This window comes from Trachinotus anak, unplaced genomic scaffold, assembly GCF_046630095.1.
Source record: "Trachinotus anak isolate AG129_WGS33_773 ecotype Australia unplaced genomic scaffold, CSIRO_AGI_Tana_v1 ptg000013l, whole genome shotgun sequence".
Taxonomy (NCBI): Eukaryota; Metazoa; Chordata; class Actinopteri; order Carangiformes; family Carangidae; genus Trachinotus; species Trachinotus anak.
The window spans coordinates 6,843,056-6,870,265 of NW_027273864.1; the positions used below are offsets into that span (position 1 = coordinate 6,843,056).

Genomic DNA, 27,210 nt, shown 5'->3' on the forward strand with positions numbered 1-27,210 from the left:
GTGACTGTGTCGCATCATCTAGTGTATTAATGAAAACATGTATGAGTTGTACGTGAGCACAGTGTACATACATAATTGTGACTGCAGGACCTCTTGGTGAATCTCTGGGTGCGGAGCTGCCTCTTCCTCCGCTTCCTCACAGTACTTGGCCTGCTCCTCCCTCAACAGCGACTTCCTCTGTGGACACACAACAACACACTGTCAGTGCACACAGTGACACACAACTACATGCAACTACAGGCTGGCTGGTGCACAAACACAAGCATAAAAACATGAACAGACACACACAAATCTACATTAATAGGTGCAGGCCCTGCAATGCAAATTCCCCTCACGCTTTCTCTTTCTATGGGAAAACTGAGAAAACAGAATAAGCATCACCACTGAGTAAAATTGCGAGGAGAGAAGTATTTCAGAAACAACCGACAAAAGTCAGCCGGAATCTTCGTAGACAAAAAAGAGACACCTTATATTTGATTTCTTGCGGCTTCAGGTGACTGATTTTAGTATGAGTCTGTCTGTGTTGTGTTCTTCCACTTGGTGACTACTGCCATAAATCATGAGCCTGTCAGGCTGACTGGCTGTGACAGGGAAGTGTTTAATGGAGGAGTAACAGAAGCAACAGGAGGGAATTTCTCTGCTGGAAGCCTGTACATCACTTCTCCATTCCAACCAGAATAACATCAGACAGATAGATTAGATAGTAGAACGAGAAGTAGAACCACCTCGCTGTTATTTGCCTCCGCCATTCAGATTAGTTTCAGATTACGTCCCTGTTTATCCAGAGTCATATAGAATAATAACCATTTGTGTGACATTTTGTCATACTTGCTGTATGCTTATAAAGTGTTTTGTGCGATCACATTGACCTTGACCTTTAGCCTTTGTCCATCAAAATGTAATCACTTGATCCTTGAGTCAAAGTGGACATTTGTGCCAAGTGATTGAAGTGATTCTCTTGAAGAGTTACTGAGATGTTGTGTTAACAAGGCCAAAACTGTATTCCGTGAGGTCACCGTGAACTTGACCTTTGACCACCAAAATCAAATCAGTTCGTCTTTTAGTCCAAATGAATGTTTGTGCATGATAGATATCACATTCACAAGAATGGGACAAAGGACGGCCCAAAAACATAATGCCCGGCTGTTGCCAGTGTGGAGGCATAAAAAGTGTGTTTGAAGATACAGACGGAGGCTCTCAGGTGTGTATGCTTATGTGTGTGTGTGTGTGTGTGTTTGCATTTGTGTTTGTGTGTGTTACTTACACTATTCCAACAGGAATTCACTTTATCAGGGAACCTCACCACTTGCATGTTGTTACCCTGGAGACACAAACACACACAAACAGGTGATTAGATGAGCTGCATCCCCATCGGCCACTGTGTCACCTGTCCAGTAGGTGTCACAGTTTCCCCTCTCTTTAAGTTATAGGAACGGCTTGTATATGCTGCAGTGGCACCTGAGAAGTGAAAACCAAGCGGCAACCTCCAGGCTGAAAAATGAAGCACACACTGCAGTTCCTTGACTGGCTGCCTGAGGCTGGCTCAAAAAACAAGTCAGTCCTCACTAACTCCCATGTTAAAATGCCCAACTTAACAGCAGAAATTAACATGTTTACAGCCTGGTACACAACTGGTACACCTACACAGCTTTAGTCTACAGCTTTAGTCTCTATGGCTAATATCTCCCTTCAGCTGATCAGGGGGTGAATTTTTCACCCATTTAAATTTTATTATTGCTTAAAGTTATGCATAATTTCAATGTCAGGTGGCTCCGTTAGGTGTCACCTCAGCTAATTTGAGTCATTGAACATGATCTCTCAGCTGTGTTTATGCTTTTTGGATGATTTTTCATGCAAATATCAGACAAATAATATGGCTTGTTGTGCGATTAATTGACTAACGGTATGTGAGGAAGTCTGGGGTCCTGTGTTTTGAGGTGAGTGCAATATCGGTGTCTGCGCTCAGCATACCTGGCATGCTATCTTGGCCTGTTAACTGCCTAATTGGCCGGCATATAAATAAGCCTTCAGTTAGCCATTGAGCAAAATGCCCAGCTTAGCAAATCGGGGCTAACGGCTGCTAGCCCTCACCTGTTCACTCTCTCTAAACCACATTCCCCTCCACAAAGGCTTTGATCTCATTTTTATATAATGTTATTCCCACAGTGTGTTCAGCCTCTGTATATAATATAACTAGAATTACCGCCTTGCTGTTGTCTGCCACTTAGCCTAGTTTCAGATTGCAGCCGTGTTTACCCATAGTCTTATAAAATATTAACCATTTGTGTGAAATTTTGTCATAATTGCTGTGTGAAGTCTTGAGTAATGGCTAAAAAGTGCTTTGTGAGGTCACCATGACCTTGACCTTTGCCCACCAAAATCTAATCAGTTTTTCCTTGAGTCCAAGTGAACATTTGTACCAAATTTGAAGAAATTCCCTAATGGTGTTACTGATATGTTGCATTCACAAGGCAAAAACCACGTTTTGTGAGGTCAGCATGATCTTGACCTTTTACCTTTGATGACCAAAGTCTAAACAGTTCCTCCTTAAGTCCAAGTGAATGTTCGTGCCAAATTTGAAGGGATTCCCTTGAGGAGTTCACAAGACCAAAATCACGTGGCCATCATGTCTTCCTTACATACCTATTTATTACAATTTTTTAACCAGATTGTATCAGGACTCAATTTGAACACAGCATTGTGTGGGGTTCTGCCTCCCACTCTGCTGCTTCCAAAATACAAGGCAGGCTTTGTAGTTTTTGTTACCTTATTAGCCAGACATCTGATTTACTGAGGTGGAAATCACCTCAACCCTCCTCTCATTCTTTATTGTTGAAAGACATTTTTTACTTTGTTAAAATGGAAAAAATTAGATGTTCTACAAACGGTTCACATGAGAAATTTAATAGAACATGGGAACTTTTTTTGCACATGCTGAGGGGTTGATGTTTTCAGCTATTCCATAGTAATAGCTAAATGTCAGCCACATTAATTTATCTTTAGTGGGTTTGGAATTTTTGTTTTTGGCTGGACTGCAACAGCAGGGCCAGTCCCATGATCTGGAATGTCCCTGGCCCGGGTTCGAGTCTGGCCTGTGGCCCTTTGCTGGATGTCATTCTCACTTTCTCCCTAATTTTCCTGTCTCTCTCTCTCTCTTTCTCTCTCTCCCTCTCTCACTCACTCCTGAAAAAAAAAAACAGACGGATAGTCTGTCTCTTCTAACTTTCTCTCTGAGTGATAATTTTATAAGTAAGTATTGTATAACCAAAATCACACCACAGTCTTTGTCTTTAGTTTATGTGTTTCATGTAGCTCCTGCTCTCCATAATTGCTGCAAGCTTTTTTTGCTGGCCTTGCTGTTCTCTTCAAATTCCCAGGTTGCCACCCTGGGGGCTTGAGGTGGGGGCTCTCGGGCTCTGCCCAAATGAGATTCTTCAGGACCGTTCTGAAACAATCAAATAAACACAAAGTTGTACGGATCAGCAGCTTTTTGATGTTTAGATTGATTGATTGTCACTCCCAAACACCTTTCCCCAATGCCTGATTCCTTATTCCTACATATACTTGTTTTATATTTATTTTATATATTTATTTTGTATTTTCTTGCCTTTATTGTAAGTATGGGTTAAATGGTTTTTGGATTCGTGTATACATTATTTGTATTTAACAGTTTAATTTGACAAAATAACCCAATTTTGGAATTTTTGGTTAAAAAAAGTTTGCTAATTAATGGCGGTCAAAAAACATATTACTAATAATGTTAATATTAATCAGAGGTATACCTTACAAGCTTTAAAATTGTCTATGTTACACAAAGTTTAAACAAAAAGTAACACCTATCTGTCTCGCCTGCTCTCCAGACAGTGATAATGGAACGACATTTCGCACCATTCAGGCTCCAGATGTGATGTGAACTTTTGTCAGGGAAATTGTCGTCTCTGCTACTTTGCTTGCGCTGTTGCCACCACAACCTGCCTCGGGGTAGCAGCAGAAATTGGTTGGATTGATATAAATTAACATGATTATTTTAAAAATGTCAAACTTGCATTTAAACCCTGGAGATGAAGTACCTGCGTAATTGGACCTCATGCCAATTAACACTGTGTATTAATTGTATTGTGATTTAATTTGGTCTATTGTTTACATGTGCTGACACATTTAATCAGAGCAGCTGTGTGATATGCACTAAGGTGATGTATACGTCACTGAGAAACATATTTTGATGGGAACACGTGGAAGGAAGCCAGGAAGCCAGGAAGTAATCAGGTTATATTGTTTCCATGGTACATGGAATAAATTTTCATGAATGGAAATCTGTTTTTTTTATTGTGCATCCCAGGTAATATCAATCCAACTGCAGTTTTATTTATTTTGATTAACTAAGAATAATGCAACAAAATACAGGTAACTTACAAAATAAAGCTTCATTGAATTTCATCACCTAATTTTCTTTTTTTTCTGCAAATTTAAAGTTTGTTTTTTGGCAAAAGCAGATATTTCTTTAGAGTTTCGGAGGAACATCAGACATTTAAGCATTTTGCATCGCTTATATGGGATGGAAATAAGGACAGCATGTTGATCAAAGGTCCATAGGTGTAAAGCAGGACGCCTTCCACAGTAAGGATGGAAGTCTTAAACCCTGTGCAAAGACTTCAGTATTCTGATGCCTTCACATCTCATCACATACCTTTTAATGGTATGGTTGGGGATTGAACCCATAATCTTTGGTTTTCAAGACCAACACCTTGCCGCTTGGCCAACACACCCCCATGTTTAGCAGTGTAAAGCCATCTTCACCAACTTCAATCTGATCTTGTGGCTTGAGGAAGTCCTGATGTACCACACAACAGTCGGGCAGGTTGTTGATCAGTCTGGGGGTCAGGTGCCGACTTCATGTTTATATTTCACAGTGAGACCAGTGAGGCTGAGGGAACTGGTTATATTTTGCACTGGGAATAAATCAGCAGAGATGGTGGATTTAGAGCAGATTGTAGACGACTTTGATGTGACGTTCAAGCAGGTGAGTGCATCAGATGACTGTTGTAATTCAGCACAATGCAATACAGTTCAACAACACCACACACTGCAGGGGCCTCTGTAACAGATACAACTAAGTTATGGATTGGGGTTGATAAGAAATTGTCAGTGACTCGTCCATTCTCAATGCAAAATATAACCAGTCCACACAAGCTACGTACACATTCATTTTAAAATTCATCTCTTTTGCTACATTTTTACTCCAGGGTTGTGTTGTAGTCTGGACGGACAACAACAGAGACATTTGGAGAGGGTGACATAGACACAAGTGGTGAAAGCAACATGAATAACGAATTACAAGTGTTACTGACCTTGTTGTCTTTGCTAGCGGCTGTTGTGCAGTTAAATTCTGCATTTAGTGTCTGTAACTGTCTTTACTGTTTCTCATTGGTATTATTTTCTGGAATGAATCAACTGCAGGGTAGACAATCCTTCCTGTTTAAACCTACTCACACATGCTCAGTGAATGTGAATGGTCATGTCTGTATGCATTTTCAGGTTAGTATGGACAGTGATCGTTTTTGTTTTAAAATGAAAGCTGTTGAGCTTACTATCTTTTCTCGTTTCAAGTAAACTCGCGTGTTCGTTTGATGAAGTTAATGCAGGAGACGAATTCAGAATTCTTTTCACTAATTTATTAAACAAGCTTTCACAAAATTAAAAGAGGATCGTTACAGAGCTCCGGGTCCAAACTATCTTTCCCTGACATCAACATGCAGCTGTGCCAGTTCACGAAGTTTGACACACTGACTTCCCCCTAGCCCGGCCTTTTTATGACTGTTACACAAAGGAAGCAAGGAATGTAGGTTGAACTCTTCTTCATTGGCTGTTGCCCGACCGACCTCCTTCGTGGTTATCTGACTCCATTTCACCTCCTTCACTCGTGCCTGGGAACAGCTGATTTTTCTGTGTGTGAAACAGAGAAGAGAAGACAGGGACAGACACAACCCTCCCATCTCCTCAGGGCTGTCTCCCCTCTATCAGTTAACTGTGTCCTTGCACACATCTATCCTCATCTTCTACCTATGCAGTCTATTCGTGGCATGTCCACCCCGCATCTGAAGAACAACCCCTCCACACATCCTTGGCTTCACTATCTGACTGTTGTATGGTACATCAGGAGGACTTCTTCAAGCCCCAAGATCAGATTGAAGTTGGTGAAGATGGCTTTAAGCGATTTCATGTGGTGGCATGGTGGCCAAGTGGTAAGGCGTTGGTCTCGTAAACCAAAAATCATGGGTTCAATCCCCATCCATGCCTTTAAAATATAGCTGATTAAATGGCCGTGTGTCCTTAGGTTTAAGTTTCTGGGTTCTAATCTGCCAGTTGGCCGACAGATGCCTTATCCGTGTGTGCTTTGCATGTTTTCTCCACTTTCCTCCCACGATCCAAAGACATGCAGTAAACTGGTGACTCAACGCTTCATCATTTAGGTTTTGGATAGTTTTCGTTTGGATAAAGTTCACGTTAAATAGCAACTACTGCTATCACTACTACTACTACTAACAGTGATAATGACAACAATAATAATAATGTGGGTTTATCTGTGCAAATCATAAGACTGGGAAAAGTGGAATGTATCAATATACAAGAACAGCCCAGCCATTGTTATCCATGACAACTGAGTGATCACATGTTGAGTTATGAGAGATTCCTCTCAGCTCTTGTGTATAATTAGCCATTGTCATACATTTCTAAACTTATAAACCTGAGATTAATTTTAGAGTAGTTAAGTTTCGAAAGCTTCTGACATGTTTCATTAGCCTGAATTGCAGTCAAAGGATGATCTGCGCTTTCATCTGGGCTGGTCCTTAATTTTTCTAACCACAGCAGTGTCAGTGCACCCCCCCCCCAAAAAAATATTTTGTCTGTTTGTTGCATTTATTGCCGTTACATAAAATATTATTATATTAATCACAATATAATCTTTTATTTATTTATATATAAATAATATATATTTATATGTATTATATATTATTTTTTCAATATGTATTTTTATCCCCTAAATGACTCTCTGCAATCTTAGCCAATATTTTAGCATTTAATTTATATATATATATATTTGAATCCCAGCTGAACACACTTGTTAACTTGCAAATGTGGATGGTATGCTACTCATAATCAAAGATAATAATTACACCATGAAGTTGAAAAAATTAGTAAGACTCTTATTAAAATATCTCAATATGTCTTAATTTATGTATTTCTTGATAAACACCTAATCAGAAAGAAACGTTAATGCATGAAAAGTTACAAAAACCTCTGACACATGACACATGTGCCTCTGTGAACACAAAGGTTTATTGCAGTTAAAATAAAAAACAGCTTTTATTTGGCCATTTACCATTGCAACAATTTGATTGAAATAAAAATTATTGTAAACATTTGAAATGCTGCTTTGGAAGTTGGGATGCACCGGCACAAAGATGCTGAATTCCCTTTGGTCTCCATCTAAACCCATCAAACACTTCACATCTGAAGTCATTGTCAGGCTCCGCAGTCGCCGTGCGCGCTCCCGTGAGGCTCGTGCACTCCCCGGGCAGATCCAGCACCGCTCGTCGTTAGATCACATGATATGACAAAGCAGCTAGCTACTTCCTGTGTAGACTGCTAGCAAGTTCACATCCAGACGGCCGCAGCGACTGCGACTGCTGTGTCATCCAAGATGCTGGCCCTCATTAACAGGCTTTTGGACTGGTTCAGGTCCCTGTTCTGGAAAGAGGAGATGGAGCTTACTTTAGTGGGACTTCAGTACTCCGGAAAAACCACATTCGTCAACGTGATTGCAGTAAGTAGCTAGCAGCTCAGTGTGGGCCCCGGCTACTACCTGGAGGAGGTGGTGGACGAGGCTTTCTTTGCATATGTTACAGATGTATAGGTTATTGCTCCACAGATCCAGGGACAGGACTTCATGTCCGGACAGTTCTGGTGCATATGGCTGCGATACAACACGTAACCCTCCCGCCAGCTGCTGTTCGCCAGCTGAAATGACGAAGTGGTTGGTATGACTGTGCGCTCACTTATGAAACCGGTCATGTGAGCGGACTCGTCAGTGTAATCGCTGCCGGTGTGTCAACAGGAGCGACATGTTGACAACACGGCCACAGCTACATTTTGTAAACAGGCAGTCTTGTCTGCGTCATCTAGGTGGGTGTAAAGAAGCCTGCGAGGCCTGGGGCCATCATGGCTACAGGCTGCCACCTGTGTATACCGTCAGGACAGACCACAAATACAAAGAAAATAACTTTACTTCGAATATCCTATTATATAGCAAGCATATATATCTGAATTCAGCAGTGGCATTAGCTCCTGCCTAATATTATAACGCATGGTTTCTGTGAGTTCTTTGTTGGAGCTGTTTCTTGTGATGTCTAGCCTGTTCAGCCACAGCCTTGCCTGGGTAGGGGTGACACTATGTAGCCCAGTTTTGTTTATGTCTGTGATTCTAGCTGATAGGCCACACTGTACTCTAAGGCAAGTTGTAAGCCACAGGACTATAGCTTTCCCTTTTCATCGATTCATTATAATAGTACACTTTTTTTTTTTTTTTTTTGCGGCTCTGTTGTGGTCATGTGAGGTGATCTGCTCAGCTTCCTTCTCCCTCACACAGGCTGCTCTACTAGGCCCAGGCCCAGCCACACAACCAAGGCTGTTAAAGCTATGTAGCATATTTTACTTTTTGTTTAAATATTAAGTCATGTTATTTGTTACTAAGACAAGGTAGTGCCTATCTAAGCGCTACAGCTGAGTGAAACATTGTGAGGATAAGTGCCTGCTTTCATTTTTTATGGCACTTCTGTGATATTTGGTAACAGCTCTGGCTGGCTGGCGAAAGCTTGATTGGAAGCTAATGTATGCTGATGCATAGATGGTATCATCCCAACATGATGAATGGAGTAAAAGGGCAAGTGCTCAAATTCAGCTACAGTCGTCATGCAGCTAATATTACCCCTTTAATTGAATCATTTCCTTATTTATTACGACCACATACACAGAAATGATTCACATCCTCCAGGCTGTTCATGTGATTTCTGAATCAGATGAAACTATAATGACTTAAATACATTTCAACAGATTTTTATTTGAATCTCTGACAATAGAGCTGATGCAATCAGGTCGTCACTCAATGTTAATTACCACGCTTGGTGTGTCTTTTCACAATGTAACATACAGTTTTCACCAACATGCCACTGTTTGTCCTTGTGTTTGTCTCATGCAGTCGGGGCAGTTCAGTGAAGACATGATTCCCACAGTTGGTTTCAACATGCGGAAGGTCACTAAAGGAAATGTGACAATAAAGGTAGGATAACAAGCAAAAGTGTCCAGCTGGATGCGCTCACTATCTAACTGAAATTGATTTTATTCTGGACCAGTGCCTGTGTAGAGTTGTGTACTCTGCACTTGAGAGCAGTAATGGTGCAGTGATTGGTTTGCTTTTTTTTTTTTTTTTCCTTATAACTGTATTGTTTTTTTGCTTCAGATATGGGACATAGGTGGACAGCCCCGCTTCAGAAGCATGTGGGAGCGCTACTGTAGAGGAGTCAATGCAATTGTGTAAGTCTGAGTACAGCACATGGCCTTTGTGCCTGGACAAAAAATTACACACAAAAATGTGTATTCATCGTGTTAATGTTTGGCTTGGTTTCAGTGTTATCATTTCTTCATTTCCTCATATAATAGATTCACTACATAGTTCTCTGATGATGTTATGTTAGATGTTATGTTTCACTTGAACAAAGTTTTGAATGGGGGGGGGTTAATTTTGGCGACGTGAAACAGCTATTTCAATGCTACCAAATTTAAAGTAGTATTTTGTTGTTTTCCTATGCAGTTACATGGTGGATGCAGCAGATCGAGAGAAGATAGAAGCTTCCAGAAATGAACTGCACAACCTCTTAGATAAACCACAACTACAAGGAATTCCTGTAAGAGGCTGCTTGTAATTTTTGAACCAAAAGCTCTTGATTTTTCAGACTCACCTTTGTTTTTCACACTTGATTTCTGTTGGTGTAGTGACCGTGGTCACAGCCAGTGATCACACTCATAATGAGTAATCATTGCAGCTAATGGCTTGCAGTGACTCAGCCTTGATGACATTACACTCAGCGGTCATTTGAGCACGAGCTAGGATTTCTAATGAGTTTTCAGTATCTAAGCTGACGGCATAATTGACTTGACAGGGTTTGATGTGCTGAATCAAGGGGCCTCCAGCTGCGGTGACTTGACACCACACACAGGCAGTTTATTTTGTCCTAGCAGTAAGAATTCTGTGAAGGGTTGTGAAGGGCATGTGGTTCAGAGAAATCCTTTACTGATCACACCGTGCAGTAACACTGATACATTGCCGTACTGGATATTGATTAGCACTCTTCTTCTTCTTTCTGATTTTCCAGGTTCTAGTACTGGGCAACAAACGCGACCTACCCAACGCACTTGATGAGAAGCAGCTCATTGAAAAAATGTGAGGCACTCTGAATATTGTATTTCTGTTGATAATCCAGCAAGAACAGAAGGATTTGTGATGTAACCAAAAGCTCACATATGCAAAACCTCATGTTCTTTTCTGTCACTGGTTTGTTCATCAGTCACAGACTTAGTAGATAGTAAATTATCTCAGTGCTGATCCAAAGATAATGATTTTAGATGTTTCCAGTGAATTAAGCTTACACAACATGGCCAAAAGTTTGTGGTTAGGGGTATTCACATAGTTGTGTTGCATCATACATTAGTCAAGGATTTTATGCTCTTGAAAATAAGCGTTTTAATTCTAAACATTTGAAGGTGTGATTTTATGTTTCTGTTTGCAGGAACCTATCTGCCATTCAGGACCGAGAGATCTGCTGCTACTCTGTCTCCTGCAAAGAGAAAGACAACATAGGTAAACATCTGAGGGGGGTTCATAAAGCAAGATTAGTTAAGACGGGAAACTTGTGGAAATTCTGTTTGATTTAGGAGGTATAAATAAATCTGACTTTAGCTAGCATAAAAACTCCTCTCCCTTGGCTAGCCTAGTCCCAGACTTACAGCGTTTCACTCTGGGACTGGTCAGCTGCTGCTCTGTGAAAAAGACTTCATTTGTGTTACGTAAGATCAGATTTATCACTCTGACATGAGCTGCAGCTGAAGTCTGAAGTGTCTGATTCGTATTGCAGTCAACATGTGCACTTTTCAAGACACTGAAATTAAAATAAGGCTCATAATCAGTTGTGACTTTTGGCTGTAGCCTCAATGTAAATAGCATTTTCACCATTTGTTCTCTCTTCAAATGCCACTTAGAGAAAATTTAAAGAACATGTTATACAATTCAATTCAATTCAATTCAATTCAATTTTATTTGTATAGCGCCAAATCATAATATACATTATCTCAAGGCACTTTACAGGGTAAGGTCAAGACCTTACTTTGTTTAAGAAAAAAACCCAACAGTTCCCACAAAGAGCAAGCACTTGGCGACAGGGGGGAGGAAAAAGTCTGTATATTACAGTACAATAAGGACAGACACTAACTGAAATTATTTTATTGTATTTTCACCATATGGGTCCTGATACTTTTCTTTCTTTACAGTCCAAGTCATACAGAACTTATTTCTATAAAAATAATTACCTGGACTCCTATTTGATGCTTCAGAGTTGAGTTGTTTGGTGTCACGTTGCATCTTGCACATTAAGTCAGTCAATCAAGCTCTATCTGTGTTGCACCTTTTGTAGTGCAAGTCAAAATGCTTTACAGACGACGAGCTAATAATAAGACAGCATGAATGTATACAGTGAAACAGTGTGAGACAAACACAGAACTAAAACTGAAGGAAACAAAACCAATAAAATAGATTTATAAAAAACAGTAAAACAGATAAACGATAACAACTAAATAGATAAGAGGGTGCACAACACTGTAAAACATGACGACGATAAAATAAACACTGGCCATAAAACATTTATGGTACAAATAAAATGTGCATTACACACATTGGATTTGAACCTGGACTGACGAGACAACAGCAGAGCAAATAGAGGAGTCCAGCAGGACAGAATGAGTCACCCTCTGATCAGAGTGTAAATGATTCTCCATCAAACCTCGTGGGTACAAATGTTTAGTAACATTTTCTTGCTGAAGTCATCAAAACGTCTTTGCTCCCTGCAGATATCACGCTGCAGTGGCTCATCCAGCATTCAAAGTCCCGGAGAAGCTGAAAGTGAAGCCCTCCCCAGTCGCAGCTCTGGCCTCAGCCCTCTAATGGTCATGGGTCCTCGACAGTCATCCCTTCCACTGCCTCCGTGAAGTAACCCAGCTCTCTCTCTGCTCACTACCGGCACCACCTGCATCACCCAGTACACTACCATAGATGTGTAGCCCCTGTACAGCACTACCACCACCCCCAACTATCTGGAGTCTTGAAAAGTTGTCTCAGTACTGTGCTAGAAGGTGGATTGTCCATACCCATCATGCCTTATCGCCTGTCATTACGGACGTGCTCTCTGTCTGTGTACGTCATTGAATTTTTTTTTTTTTTGGGCTTCTGTTTTCTTCGACACAGGAATCTAATAATGTTGCAGTGTACTGTTCCCCAACTAGGATGGAGCTCCTCTAATCCCACAATCAAACATCCGTTTTGTTGCCTGTCAGCATTAGGTGTTTACGTGACATCGTGTGATTGTAGTTTTTAACGGTTATTTGCCAAATGATGATGGTTGCTTTTGCTAATGCCTTCAGTCCCTGATAAACCCTTAGCAATGTAGCCTGCAGTTTATTTGCTGGCATATGGAAGTATCTATTTTATCAAGTGACTTAAATTAAAGTTTACACATAACATAAAGATCAATAGAACGTAAGACTGTGAGTGGTTGTTGTGTCTTAGGCAAAAATCCTAAAATACGTCAGCAGATTTTTAAGTGCCTTTGGCTCAGTGAGTGTCCCAATCAGTTATTGCCCAATGCAACTTCTAACCCAATATAAAAAAAAAAAAAACAGCTTAATCCCTTGATTACACTTAACACCACCTCTAGACAATCTCATTCTATGTTTTCTAATCATGTAAACACATTATGATGTCTGAGAAAAGACAGCACTGTACTAACAATGGAAAAGGAGGAATGAAGTGATGAATGACAGGGAGGTGGGGTGAATAAGGAAATGTTACATTTTGTTTGGTAAACTTTGAATGCTGTTTCACTTGCAGCCTGCAACTCTTTTATGTAGCTTGAAATGTGGGCTGACGTTTGCTTGCAGTTCTCAGGTTGTTATGGGATTTTTTTTTTTTTTTTTAAATGGTCTGACTATAGTATGGGTGCGCTCAGTGTGTTTTTTATAATCCCTATTTTGTTCAGGTTGGATAACAGAAAGCCAGTGTTAGTCACGGGGACTGAGATGATGGAGAGCAGAAGACAGTCCATTAGTTCAAAGCGTTGGATGCTTGATGTCATCCATGCCTCGCCACACCCTTGTCTGAGTCCTGATGTCTTCTTGCGAAAGCCTTAGCAGTCCAAGGACAGCGCTGGCTCCTCTAAACGCGACGTATTGATTGACTCGTCATTTCCTTTGAGTGACAAGACAATGATTTCGCCCAGGTTCAACCACTGTATATTAATCTGTCCCTTGCTTGGCCAGTGCATCTTGATCTGTTAATTTGTGTGTGTGTGTGTGTGTGTGTGTGTGTGTGTGTGCGCCACCAGATGGGGGTGAGTTATCCCTTCTGCTACAATACTACAAGTAGGCCTACCTGGCTCCTGCATTTCACTGTAATGTTTGTTTTACACATCCATCGCCCACTCTCTGTTATCTCACATGTTGTACTGTGTCTGGTGATCGTTGTAATCCTAAATGTCGATTGTTGGGACCACAGCAGCAGTGAGGGGCTGTATAATTGGGTGACTGAGTGGGTAATTCGGGGAAAGCTTTGTTACCTGTGTAATAATATATAGCCTATTTGCAATTTGTATGTGCATGTGCTGAACTTAATCACATTCAATTGCAGACTTTGTAAATAAGAAGTTAGCATTTTTATTCCAACAAAGGCTCCTGTAGATGTAATGCATTCTTTCCCTGTGATTGCTAATAAATTTGTTTTTATTTTTAAGGATCTCAAGTGCTGCATCCAAATTCCTTGGTAAGTTGTCAGTTTGTCACCACTAGGTGGAGGCAGAGGACTTTCAAAGGATGATGATGAAAGGGGGCTTTAAAATCTGGCTGTAAGTTTTACCTGAAGTTCTCTTTTGATGAATCATGAACCTGATTTCCTCTTTATATTTTTGTGTTTGTTGTTGTTATTGTGGGGCAGGTTTATATAGGGGTGGAGAAGTCTTGAAGAGATTTAGAAATGCACTAAATGTAAATGAGCTCAGTTTTCAGCATTTCTTACACTGCAGTTCTCAATAGAGCCCATAGCAAGCAGCCTACCTGCACCCATAATATGCTTGTTTCTCACACAATCCTAACTATCTGTATCTGTATCTGTGTTTTCCATTAAGCAGCCATTGTTACTTACAGAGCCCACAATAGATGATTAACACCTTGTAGTGTTTCTTGGCAGAGAAATTATTCTTAGAAATGCAACACTCTGCTAATGTTAAAACAAGTGCAGGGAGTGTGCTGCAAACTAGGGGGCAATAAAGCAAATTGTGCTCTCACAGCTGGAGCTGCAGAGCCCTCCGAGAGGTGGCCCCGTGCAGTTAAAACAGGAACACCTTAATTAATCTCATTTCTTAAACCCAGCATTTAATGAACAGCTGCTGGTATTTATTGTATGCCAGGGAGGTAGTTAGAGCGTGTGGATAGATGTAGGTGTTACCTGATGAATTCCATGGGTCAACGGAGACCGTAGCCTGTCTGTGTCCACATGGGAACTTGTGTATATGTGCGTGTGGGTCCTTGAGTGTGTGTGGTTTACAACTGCAGTAACTGCAAAGGGATGAAGTGTTGGTTACAGACCTGCCTCAAGGATTTATGTAGAGAGGTCATGGAGATGACCCAAAAGTGCAACATACTATTAATGTAGTTACACTCCATTACCAATGCGCTCATTATGTAATACAACATGTTTTGCACCTACCACCTGTCACATAAGCACTGTTTGCATTTCCTAAGGGTCCAAACTCTTCGGTCTGTCCCATAAATGACCATTCATCATCCAAAATTACAACAGCTGCTATGAATTGAATTATGGAATATTTCTCCGGACATGATTCACTCTCTCATAGCTTTCACTCTACTTAACTGCTGCAGCCCTGAGCTTAATAAATCCTCCCTGAAAAGCTTGATGGATGTCTGAAATATGGGGATGCAAGTCAACTTTCAACACAGCTGCTCATAATGATATAATCAGATCACATTTACATAGCGCGATGGATAGTTCTCCATATAATATAATGATCCGTAATGTCCAAGTTTGAGCTTATGCTGAGTGAATACAGTAAATCACCAGTTCAGCTTCCTGTCTGTAAAATGCCTCCCTGCCTCAAAACAACAGAAACACAGACTGGTCAGCTTCTGTCTCTGCAGCCCTGGACAGTGTAGGAAGCATGCACTGTGCTTTCACTCAATTGTCCAACAGCACGGTTAACAAGCGAATACATTGCACCTGGTTTATGCAACCTCATAAACTGTTTCTGTCTGTGGAGAGGTCACACTCCTATCTGTGTAAATCACAGAAGACATTTTTTTTACAGTGTGAAAATGTTTAATGTCTGTCCAATCATTTTTTTTTTAATTGACATATGGTCGTATACGGTGTGTGTATCTGGGTTTATTTAACATGTACACTGGAAGCCTAAGTAACCACTGCACTATTCCCATTCAGAAAGGTCTGTGATAATATTTAGTCCAGCATTTAGACATTTAAGTCGTAATTCTTTGCGATGCACAGCATTTGCAGCTCGCCCACGAAGCATCTCGCTGAATCCTCAAGCTGCGAACATGTGGCTGTAAAGGTGAAGGTCATTTCATGTCTGATTTACAGCATCTGTACGAGTTTTAAGCAGCAGGATATTAAATAAAAGGTGGCAACATCCTGACCTGGTGGAATCTCAAATGAAGCATGAGAGGAGTTTCTCTGTCTACAATGTGGTTTTTGCCATTTTTAATAAATATGTGCAGCTCACAACAACAAAATAAATAAACGTAAAATGATAAAGGTGACATGTTGAGTAAGTCTGTGAGGATTGACTCTTCGTTGAATGGACACACCTGCAAAGAGTAATTCACATTAAAGACATGATTTCACATCAGTCAGTTGTTCATGTTTAACTCTTCCTTTTTCATGTGACAGAGATGACATCAGAGCACCACTGTCTTTAGCTGCGCCAACTGTGGGGTAATTTGTCTCAGGATCTTAAAGCCTCTGTTTTATGGGACGTAAATAAGTTGTTCCAAAGTTGTTAAACCATAGTTTTGGGATTAGAGGTTTGGAGCCACAGCAAACGACAGGCATCTGCAAACACTTCATTCAGCTCCCTGTGTGGACCATAATTTGGCACTAATCACTATGTATGGAATGTCACATGATCCATACAGATCTGCATGGCACATATCATCATCAGTTACTGCTCTACACCCTGTAAAAGACAGATGGTTACATGCATACACACCCTGTAATAGTCCGTCTTAATGAGGCTCTGTAGACGAACACATGCCTAAGCTGGTTTACCCCGACCATTCATTAACATTTATTAGAGCAGATGCAGTAGTGAGTGTTTAACCTAATGTGATTTTCAGTTTAACTGTTTTCTAACAGTTGAACAGTTGTTTCATTTTTTTCCGTTAAATATATAGTTTTTTTTTTAAAAATGAAAATAAAAAAATAACAATTCAAAACATTGCTCAGAAAGTCAGGAGATAATTAGCATTGATTTCCATTATTATTAATATCCAGATACATGTAGAGAATGTGCCTCTGTTACTTTGGTGATCTCTGACTTTTCCTCTTGTGCTGACGTGAGGTTGACAGTGTTGGATTGAGGGAAATATCTTGACATCCTGTTGGTTGGCTTGCCCTGAAAGTGGTACATACATTAATTTCCCCTTTGGATGAAATGTAATATAATCACTTTGTTGGTCCCTCAGCTTTCATCAGGTTAGAATTTCAATCAGTTCATTACATCAGTTATGGTCAAATGCCAGAGTGCTGATCAGCAAACGCTAGCATGCTAACACACTTCACTAAGATGTGAACTGCTGTTAACATGTTAGTACACTGATGTTAGCATTTAGCTAACTGTGGTGGGGCTAAATACAGCTAGCATGGTAAACTTTTGTTTGATAATAAAAATATTTTATAGAAATTATTTTTTTGTGTTAAATGAATAATGTTTTCCATTGATTTTATGAATCTGGTGGAACTAGTTTAAAAAAAAAAATTTATTTATTTATTTTTTGATCAATTGATCAAATAAACTCTCCTGGCACTGGTTTTGTTTTCGTGGTTGCAAGCCACAGCAGAAAACCACTGGTTGAGTGGTGAAAGAGAAAGTACATTTTTATTTGATGTAAACCATGACTTTCTCTTCTTTTTGTGATTGTGGGAGTGCAGAAAAGCTGCTGAGACCTCCAAATGCAATAATTCCATTCCCACTCAGTGAGAGTAATCTTTCAGGTCCATTCTGTTATCCGGCGTCCTCTCAGATAGCCAGCTCCCCTGTGAACGCTTTCATACTCTCACCTCCCTGCCTCTGCTCCGACACTCTCCCCTCCTCAGATTCCATTAAAAATCATAACTTCAGCTCCTGGGGCTCTGATCAAATAGGGTGGCTAATGCATTTTTCCTGCGTTTTGATTTTTTTTCCAATGTACCTCATATTTACATATAGATTGAGTATTTATCAGTCTGCATTTTAAGGCAGATTCACTGTAGTCCACTTTATTAAACCATGTTGGATTTATGTATATTTAAGGAAAAGTTGATGTAGGGAGTGTAATTCTTTGAACAAGGGAGTATACTTGGTATGTGGTGTCGAATAGTAATGCAGGAGCTGTGGACAACTGAACTTATAAGTTTTGAAAATTCTTTGCTATGGTTTGGTCAGTTTTGTTTTTGTTTGTGTGGGTCTGCACCTATAGGACCACTTCCCTCAGCAGCTACACACAAACATTGTTCCACCAACATCGTGTGATGAGGAATGTGAAATATCAGTCAGTCTACAGTTGCTTTATCCTGCTATAAAAGCAGATGGATGTGAGACAGGTCATTAGCCAGGTTATGATCCATATTGCCTCATGTCATCTGCCAACTCTCTTCCACAGGGATACCAACAACACAGCCTGGAGAAACATACACAATTGTCCATTAACACGTTTGAAAGAGCTTAATCCCTTTCTTACTGAGAGTTAGATGAGAGGATCAGTGGCACTCTCATATATAGAGCAATGTAAAAGTAATTACATCACATTTCTAATTACTCAACAGAAAAAGTAAGTTAAAACATAATTTGTTACTTTACTTAAGCAGCACAAGTTAATCAAAAATGCCTTTAAAGTTATGATTTGTAATTTTTATAGTTTAAGCGAAGACCAAAGCCTTCACACTCACTTCTCATCTCCTGTAGATAACATATTACAACAAGTTTAACAAGCCTGTTCTTGGAGTCATTTACTGCCCATCAGCAGCTGGCTTCATGTTAGCTACTGCACTCACAAAATAATATAAAAATATGAGAATTTTTTATTTACCTTTTCATAGAGGCTCTCTACTCCACGCCTCCTGCTCCTAGTCCAAGTTATTATACATCCCAGACCAGTCTGCCCACTGACTGCACGAAAACCAGGCGGATATCAACATTTTAACAAACCAGTGAGAAGACATCAACCTAACTGACCCCATAAGCATATCAAAGAAACAGAGTGTCACTGGGATCAGTAATGTAATTACTGTTATTCCACATTATAAATCTGTCAAACCACTCGTTTCTGAAAAAAATGATCACATTACTCTAATGTGTTATCAAGAAATTTGTTGCTGCCCAACACAGCCCACAGCTGTCTGGAGAAGAGGAAGTAAGAGCCAGGAGGCAGTTACCTTAGTTTAGCATAAAGACTGGAAACAGCTAGTCTGGCTCTGTCTAAAGCGAACAAAATCTACCTTCCAGCTCCTCTGAAGCTAAAGCAGTTCTTGCATTTGACTAAGAAAAAGTCCAGTGAAACACCCACCATTAAAACAATTTCTGTTTTTTACACCTCAGTTTATGACATGTTAATTAGTGAGCTTTAGAGGAGCTGGTAGGTGGATTTTGTTACCACTGGAAAGGGCCAGGCTGTTTTCCCTCTATTTCCAGTCTTTAAGCTGAGCTAACTGGCTGCAATAGTCTTATTTCTAATAGCCAGACATAAGAGTGATGTCAGTGTTGATGGTGTATTCACTGGTGCACACAATTTTTTGTATTTTTATGTTGTTGTGTAAAATAATTTGATTATTAGTGCAACCCTGTCACACATCTCTAATACAGAGACACAAACTCAGCGTAATTAGTCTGGATTATTCATTAACATACACACTGGGCCCTGGGAGGTCTTTAAACCACACAAAACAATTGTAAAGAGAGAGAAAAAAACAACATGTCACTAAAATGTGTCTTTTCTGATAAATGTTGTCCAAAGCCCTACAAAGGATGTCCTTGCTGTGCGCTCACAGCCTTGCCTGCTGGAGGCTTGAGGAATCTGCTTCTCTTTGTTTGCGTGCAGCATCAGGTATGAGTGTGTTAAGAGGACTTCACAGGGGCCGTGTGAGTCCTTTATCCTCCAGTCACCGTGGCTTCGGGTTGTCAATGGTTGAAAACCCTATGGATTGTGAATAGAGAGGCTGACAGGATAAATGGTGCGCCGCAGGCTGGAATGTTGGAAAAAATGATTAACAATAGGGACAAAATAATGTTGTACAACCTAAAGGCTCAGGCCATTGTCATTGTGCAAGTTTAGTTTGGTATTCCATACCCAAACCTATAGATGCAGATTTCATTTTGCACTTTCAGACATAGAAAGAATATTTTTATTTTCATGTTTGTCTTCCTTTGAGTGATGAGCCTGACTCCCAGAAAGAGTTAGGCATCATCCTCGCTCCTGATGAGACTTTGGATTCAGTTCAATGAGAGGGACAGATGTTCCCTTGGGCCAGATGATCTGGAAACCCAGTGACAGCTGGATTCAGACCAGGTAACCTGCCTTTGATATCGGCAGAACCTCTCCTCTGCAGGTAGCTGGCCTTGGCAGAAAAATACAAGGCCAATCAGATGGAAGAACAGCTTTTACCTTGGTCTGATCCCCTGCCAGGGCACCTTCTGCAACTTTCCCAGAGTCAGAGCAGGCGCAGGACGATCATATAGTTGTCCTTGATGCACGCCACATTACATATGCAGCAATGATGGAGTTAGCATGGCTCCAGATGAAAAGTAGTTTGTGAGGAGGCCTTGGGTATGTGAAGTCATTTTGAGAGGCTGCTCTTCTTCTGGCGTAATCCTCTTGTTTGAATTTTTTTTCTTAGTCTTTTTTTTTTTTTTTTTTTTTTTTTTTTTATTACATGAGGGAAATATCCGCACACTCTCTCTTGAGCAACATGATTTACTCTTGTTCGTACTGTACAAGCAACAATTTTCCCTCAGGGTTTATGCTCCATTATAAACTGTGAGAGGGGCTGAAGTTTTGCTGATGAGAAACAGCTGCGGCCTTCGCTACCTCAGTCACAGAAACATGAAAAATAGCATTTGGGCAACTTCTAACCACCTGCCTGAAGACACACACTTTTCAGTAACAAGCAGCCTGCAGAGAGTAATACAGAAAAACTGCGCTGCATGACAGTGAAGTCTTACTAATACACACTAGATATGACGTCCTTTTTCCTTCCTATAACACATTCATGTTTTCCACACTGTATTCTGTGTGTGAGTTTAATAGGTTGTCCATTTTAATTTCACTGACTTGCCTGCAGTGGTTTCGTGGCAGTTTTGCTTAAGCAAGTTGTCGTTGAGACTCTTCCAAAGCAAACTTTCCAGTCATTAATTCTGTTGCCATGTTGTGCGTGAATGAATCGCCTATCCTACCACCTCTGTGTGTTCTGGTCTAATTCAAGAAGTGTTAGAACACGATCTGACGAGGAAAAGTGTTTGGATACACAGGAAAGGAGACGAGGCATGGAAATCACAGCTGAGGAAAGACTGACATTCTTTGACATAGTTAGCATGTCCTTCACACTCGCTCTGCTGCCAAGTTGAAAACATTTCTGAGAGCATGATTGAAGGTTACTTATAGAGCAACATTAGAGCACAGCATATGCTCTTTGAGCAGAGGGTCCCTCTGTAAAGAAGCACGATGGAGCAGGACTGGAATGCTATTGTTTTACAGGTATGTTGTTTCCTGACTCTGAAATGAGGACAAGTTGCTATTTCTGGTGGAGTACAACCCCAAGTCTCCTCTGAAGGTGACACTTAATAGAGATTGGTGGTAAACAATAATCTGGTGTCCTATGATGCACGAGCCTGCTCTAACAGAGGTCCAGACCACCTGAAACTTCACAACCACATTAGATTTCTGATTGAGCTAATTGCTAAAGGAGCAGTTTGACATTTGTTCACTTTCCTGCTTTCTTGAATTACATGTAGATGAGACGACGGAGTAATGGTTTGTTAAATTTGTAGCTACAACTAGTGGCCTGTTAGCTTAGCATAAAGGCAAGAAACTGGTTAGGTTAAATCTCTTCTACATATAGAAACCAAAGTGTAAAATTAGTGGTTTTACATGTAAGGAAAGAAGCTAGTGCACCTGGCTGAGAAACGGTTCTGACTGTAACCACCCATACCCAAACCCACTTCAGTGTTTTTATGGATTTAACAGACTTGAACTTGTTAAATAGTGAGCTATGTTACATTTGGACAGAACCAGGCTACCTGTTTCGTTTTGTTGCCAGTCTTTGTGCTAAGCCTAGCACACCTGCTGCTAAGTGTAGTTTCATATTTGGTTCACTACCTTTGACAGGAAGATTCAAGAGTGTTATTTGCTCATATAACTCTGCAAGAAAGCAAATAGGGGTATTAACAGTGCAACTTAAGAAAACATGCAAATGGACAAAACACAAATTGCACAGCAAATACTCACAAATGTGCTGCAAGTAGCACAGACGACAACATAAGTGTTTCCAGGGGACTAAGAAGTGATAAACCCAGCTGTGATGCCCTCGTTGTCTTAGCCAGGTTCATCTTTTTTGTGTCACCTGGGACACTTCATTTGCCGTCTGTGCTACTTGCAGCGCATTTATCTATTTGGCTGTATTGTGTGTATTTGCTGCGTGTTTTTGTGTTTCGTTTTGTTGTGAGTGTTTGCAGGGCACGTGTTGTCAAATTGATGAAGACGTTTTCTGAGTTTGCTCATGTTTTGTCTATTCGCACACTGTCTTTTGCCCATCTTTGTCTAGCGTCTTGTGTTTTCTTAGGCTGCAGCCCAATGAGCTCTCAGGGCCACGCCACCGTAGGTATTTCCCAAAATATTCTTTCAGTGTGTTACTAATGATACAAAAATAATTCAATATCATTTTTCAATGACAGCCTCAGTGACACAAAGCAGATGCCAGTGTCAGGGTCATTTAAACAGCCAGAGGACGTCCAGCTCATACCTCAATAACTTATCAGAAACATTAACCAGCCACTGAGGCAAACAATGAGATCATTTATTGGAAAGGTTCCTCTCTGGCTCAAAAATATATTACATTGCTTTGGGTATTTGAATATATTTTATGTATGCATAATGATCTGACACTTGGAAAATATTAATAATATCCTCCATCAGAATCAAACCATATTTAGCTCGGTTCGCAAACCTCCTGCTCCGCTTCTGTCTCATGCAACTCCAACAGGCTAATTCTGAGTAAACAGAAGAGGGAAATTGTTATTTGTTCTTGTGAAATTGGTTGTATTTTCTTTGGAGCGATACACAGACAAGTTCCTGGCTTGAGACCACGATACAAAGCTGTGTGGGTACAGACAGAGCAGAGAGAAAGAGAGAGGTTGTCCATACAGAGGAGGTAGTGAAGAGGCTTTTTCACTGAAGATGTTTGCACTGAATAATTACATTTACAGGACTGTGCTCTTGGCTATTTCTAATTTTAAGAGAGATGTTTTTTGTGTGTGCATCCATTCTTTTTTTCCCTGCGGCTTTTATCTGAAATCACACCTCCTTTGCTGTCTGAAAGTTTGCAACATGTAACATCCACACATCCTTTTTTAAAAGGACTTGGAGAGGAGATGGTATTTTCTTTCATTGTCCCGTGACACTGGCTTTGTCTGCTTTTGACGTGTGGAATGTATTGTGTGACATTTGCAGTTTTCCATGGCTTATTGCTTTCTCATTATGGAATGGAAGTTCTCTAGTGTTGGCCTGCTGTCTGCAGCCGCGGTGGTCTTCTCAGCTAGAGACCTGTCGTGTCCCCACCATTGTCAACCTCCGTCTCCACCCAGAGACGTGGCACTTCTACGTCTTAACAGGCTACACTCCCACTAATTTCTATGCATGATTCCTCCAGAGAGGGTTCACAGCCATCTTTGTTCCTCCCTCCACTGCCTCTCGAGAGCAAGAGGCTCTGTGCATTCCTGCAGCGGCTGGTCATTGAGTTGTTTCCATTGAGGCGGGAGAGCATGGGTCCAGCTCTCTGTCTCCGGACTGATGGATGACCTGTCTGACTTTATCTGAGCAGGACGGACGCTGCGTTGGCTGGGTCCCAGAGATTGTCACTCCTGACTGCTTTATCAGGGCCTGACTTATAGAGCTGTCATCCTCTTAGAGCAAGGTTCCCAGGCACCTCGTCCTGCCATTCCCCCCCTCCTGTCTGTCACGCTGCCACCCACGGACCTTGGCCTGCCTGCCTGCCTGCCTGCTTGACTGGCCTGACGCCTGCCTCCCACCCTCCCACCCACCCAGGGACAGATACATTAACAAACTTGTCTTGATTCATCAACTCCACCCTTGGCAGCCTGTTGTAAGAGCCTCTCTTTTGCCAAGTGGTATTAACTCCAGATGAGGCGTGGATGCTCTTATTTTAGATACAGATAGGCTCTGAATGTCAATAAACGATGCTTTCACAAGATGCCCACTTGTGTCATATCTTCCTCGTCTTGTACATACTCAAACGACATAACTTTCGAACATGTTTTAATAGCACTACTGATATGTCTCTTTATCTGCTATCCACACTCCGAGTCCAGGATAAAAAGAGAGAAAAAGATGGCAATTTTTCAAACATCCTCTCAAAGGCTGAGCCCATGTTTGAGCTTGCCATGAAACCACAGCGGAGTTCCTTCCTTATTCTCACTTTGATGAGCCATTGGAGAGCTTGGGGGGAAGCCAAGTGAAGTCTGGGGCCTCTTGCAAATTCTGATGTTTTGTTTCAAACAGAGCAGCTTTTGTTCAACTGTCAGAGAAGGAACGATCCACAGCGTGTCGGAGTGTGTTTAGTAACCACAAACACACAGCATGTGTTTATTTTTCTTATTTAATTTTTACCAAAGTCATAAAGACACTGTTAGATGTGTGTTTCATATCGTTTCCATGGGTATCATCAATCAAGGAATTATGGGATTGTGTGTGTGTGTGTGTGTGTTTGTATCTGATAAGTATCGTTAAGGTGAAAGGGTAAACACTGGGATGGTTCTAGGACGTGCCAAAAGTTGAAAGATCAGATAGAGAATATCATTTCCAGATCTCATCCCTGACTCCACTGATGGTTAACAAAATACAACACCAAAGGGAGGTTACACATTAAAGATGAATCCAAAAATAACTGAAATTAATCAATCCTTTCTCAGTGTTGTGTAAATGCTAGAGCTGGAGCAGGCATGGTCATGTAATTGCATTAAATGTAGCTGTATGTCTGAATGTGTCTTTTTAGCCACGTGAAAGGTCCTCATAACTATTGAATGGATTGTTTTTTGTTTTTTTAAATTTTTTTTTTATTTTGTATTTTTCCAGTACTTTGATTTATGACCAAATATCTGCTAAACTAATGACATTCACCCACAATGAACAAACGTAGTAGTGTCCAGAGCATACATGACACTTTTTGCTATAAAAGGCACAACATATTGTGTTGTGCTGTCAAACAACGCTTTACTTGTCTTTGATGCAAATTGACAATGAGCGATGTCCAAAAGCTCAGTTTACTTCCTTGGTTTTTGAATATTTAGTGTTTCTGGGTCGGTTATGTAAGGATTTGTGAATAAGGGAGTTTTCTTCTTGACTTGCTGAGATGTAATAAGTGGGTAAACGTACAGCTTTGTCATTCATAGCCTTCTGTTCCCGGGAGACAGCAGCTCAGTGATCATCAGTACTTTGCATTACTGCTGATTGTGACCATCAAATCGGAGACAACAGGGACTCGTTAGGGCCACTCAGCATTTTTCATACAGATGTCAGCTCATCAGAGTGCATTCAGAATAATTTCCCCGAGAGGCTCCCATGTTGAGAGTGCAAATAGCTGCAAGTTGTAAGAGAGCGGAGCTGTAATGACAAACACAAAGCTATTTTTCTACCACAAACTGTGTCAGTTTTATCCATCCATCCATAGTCATGGTCGCAGGTGTGTTAATCTGTCAATGTGTTGCTGTTTTATCAGCGGGCACAATGACGTATCATAAATCTAACTTCAAGTGTGGACATCTGAGAGCGCAGTTACAATCACAGCTTCTCGTGTCCAGTCCTGTTGCACTATGTGGGTCAGTGGGCCGTTAACGTTGTCATACCTTTATAGATACACAACGATCCTTACCTTAAATTTGATATACAACACTGGATTGGATTTTGACCATCAGCAATGAAATACACCAGTAGACTTCCAGTACAAGTCTGCTTGTATGGCTGAGAATGAGGCGCAGAATGGGGCCAGTGTGTCAGCCAGAGTCATTCCAGGCAAGCTGGAGTTTTTCCTGTAGCTCCCCTCTGTGGCTCTGCTTTCCATCCAACCTGGATCATATGCCTTTAATAGTGTGTAATCTCCTAAGGGGTCAGATTTATGTCCTCCCCCTCTAGAGTCGGGGCCAGGGATACTTGGGAAGAGTGAACAAATGCTCCTGCAGGATGAAATGATCGACCTTCTGTACATTTGTGTGAGAAACATTTAGAAAACAAGGCACATATAGTCCTGTATGTTGTCTAGACAAGAGTACAGTATTTAGGAAACGGTTTAAAGAGAATATGATGAAATGTGAACTCATTTTTCCTTTTTTTCCTTACTATCTTACTGTACTGCCCAAGTCCTTCAGATTATATATTACTGTGCAGGTAAAAAAAGGTAACAGATGTGGACAGCTTGGCCTTGAGCCTGCGGTTTATATAACCATTCTCAATAGCTGTATTGTGCCAGCCTGTTCCCTGTAATTGTTGCTGTGATGGTTCTGTGAAACTTGGTATTGTGTTAGATGATGGAATTTGTTTGGAGACAATACACTTTTGTTGAACTTATGAAAGAGCAATATATCCGTTGATGTATGATATCTCTCTTCAGTGAGTCGATATTGCTCATAATCTTGATAGACTGGCTAGTTCCACAATAAGCTGCTGTGTCACTGCCACCCCCAGGGCAGACAGGACATATTAGCTCTGGGAAATCAAGACCAAATGTAAACCAAGTGAAGAGTTTAATATCTTATTTATGAGACATGCAGGATTAAAAAGTTGAAAAAATGTACTTGTCACATTATTTAAATTTCACTTCTGGTCAAACTAATTGTTGGAAAAGTGTAACTTAAATGAGAACAGGACTACAGCCACAACAGTGGCTCTGTACTACTTGAGCTAAATGCTATTGTTAGCATGCTAACACGCTCAGAATGACAATGTTTGGCAGATAAAATGTTGACCATGTGCACCATCTTAGTTTGGTGTGTTAGCATGCTATTTAGCATCAAACACAAAATGCAAGCTTGTTACTTTTGCAGGTACTTGGTCATTAACCAAAATACTGGACCAATTAAGCATTTTGATTTGATGATGGCGCTATATGACAAGTCAGGGACTCACCAAAGCTACAAATGTCTGTATCAAATTTCCTGACAACTCATGCAATAATTTTTGAGACATTTCATTAAGGAGCAAAGCTCTGGCCCGGCTGACCTCTGCCATCCCCAAAGTAACATCACTATCATGACTAAAAACTAGGCTGACAAGTTTCATATAACCATGCGATACAATGCAAAACAGAAACACTTTTTTCCCCTG

The 27,210-nt window shown here is 40.7% G+C and overlaps 1 protein-coding gene and 1 non-coding gene across 2 annotated transcripts; both read left to right on the forward strand.

Annotated features, from left to right (window-relative positions):
- Positions 1 to 6,225: 6,225 nt before the first annotated feature.
- trnat-cgu (transfer RNA threonine (anticodon CGU)) lies at positions 6,226 to 6,297 on the forward strand. The gene has a single exon. It is a non-coding gene; the product is annotated as a tRNA-Thr (tRNA).
- A 1,391-nt stretch (positions 6,298 to 7,688) lies between these two features.
- Positions 7,689 to 14,113, forward strand: arl8bb (ADP-ribosylation factor-like 8Bb). The gene is made up of 7 exons (XM_071494398.1): positions 7,689 to 7,825; positions 9,257 to 9,337; positions 9,518 to 9,591; positions 9,869 to 9,962; positions 10,431 to 10,498; positions 10,845 to 10,915; positions 12,178 to 14,113. Exons 1-7 carry the CDS (start codon positions 7,703 to 7,705, stop codon positions 12,225 to 12,227), a joined length of 561 nt encoding a protein of 186 aa, XP_071350499.1. The 5' UTR covers positions 7,689 to 7,702; the 3' UTR covers positions 12,228 to 14,113.
- Positions 14,114 to 27,210: the final 13,097 nt, after the last annotated feature.

Coding starts and splice junctions, on each gene's coding strand:
- arl8bb (XM_071494398.1), top strand. CDS start 7,703: ATGCTGGCCCTCATTAACAGGCTTTTGGACTGGTTCAGGTCCCTGTTC. Junction 7,826..9,256: donor CATTCGTCAACGTGATTGCA/GTAAGTAGCTAG, acceptor TGTCTCATGCAG/TCGGGGCAGTTCAGTGAAGA. Junction 10,499..10,844: donor AAGCAGCTCATTGAAAAAAT/GTGAGGCACTCT, acceptor TTCTGTTTGCAG/GAACCTATCTGCCATTCAGG.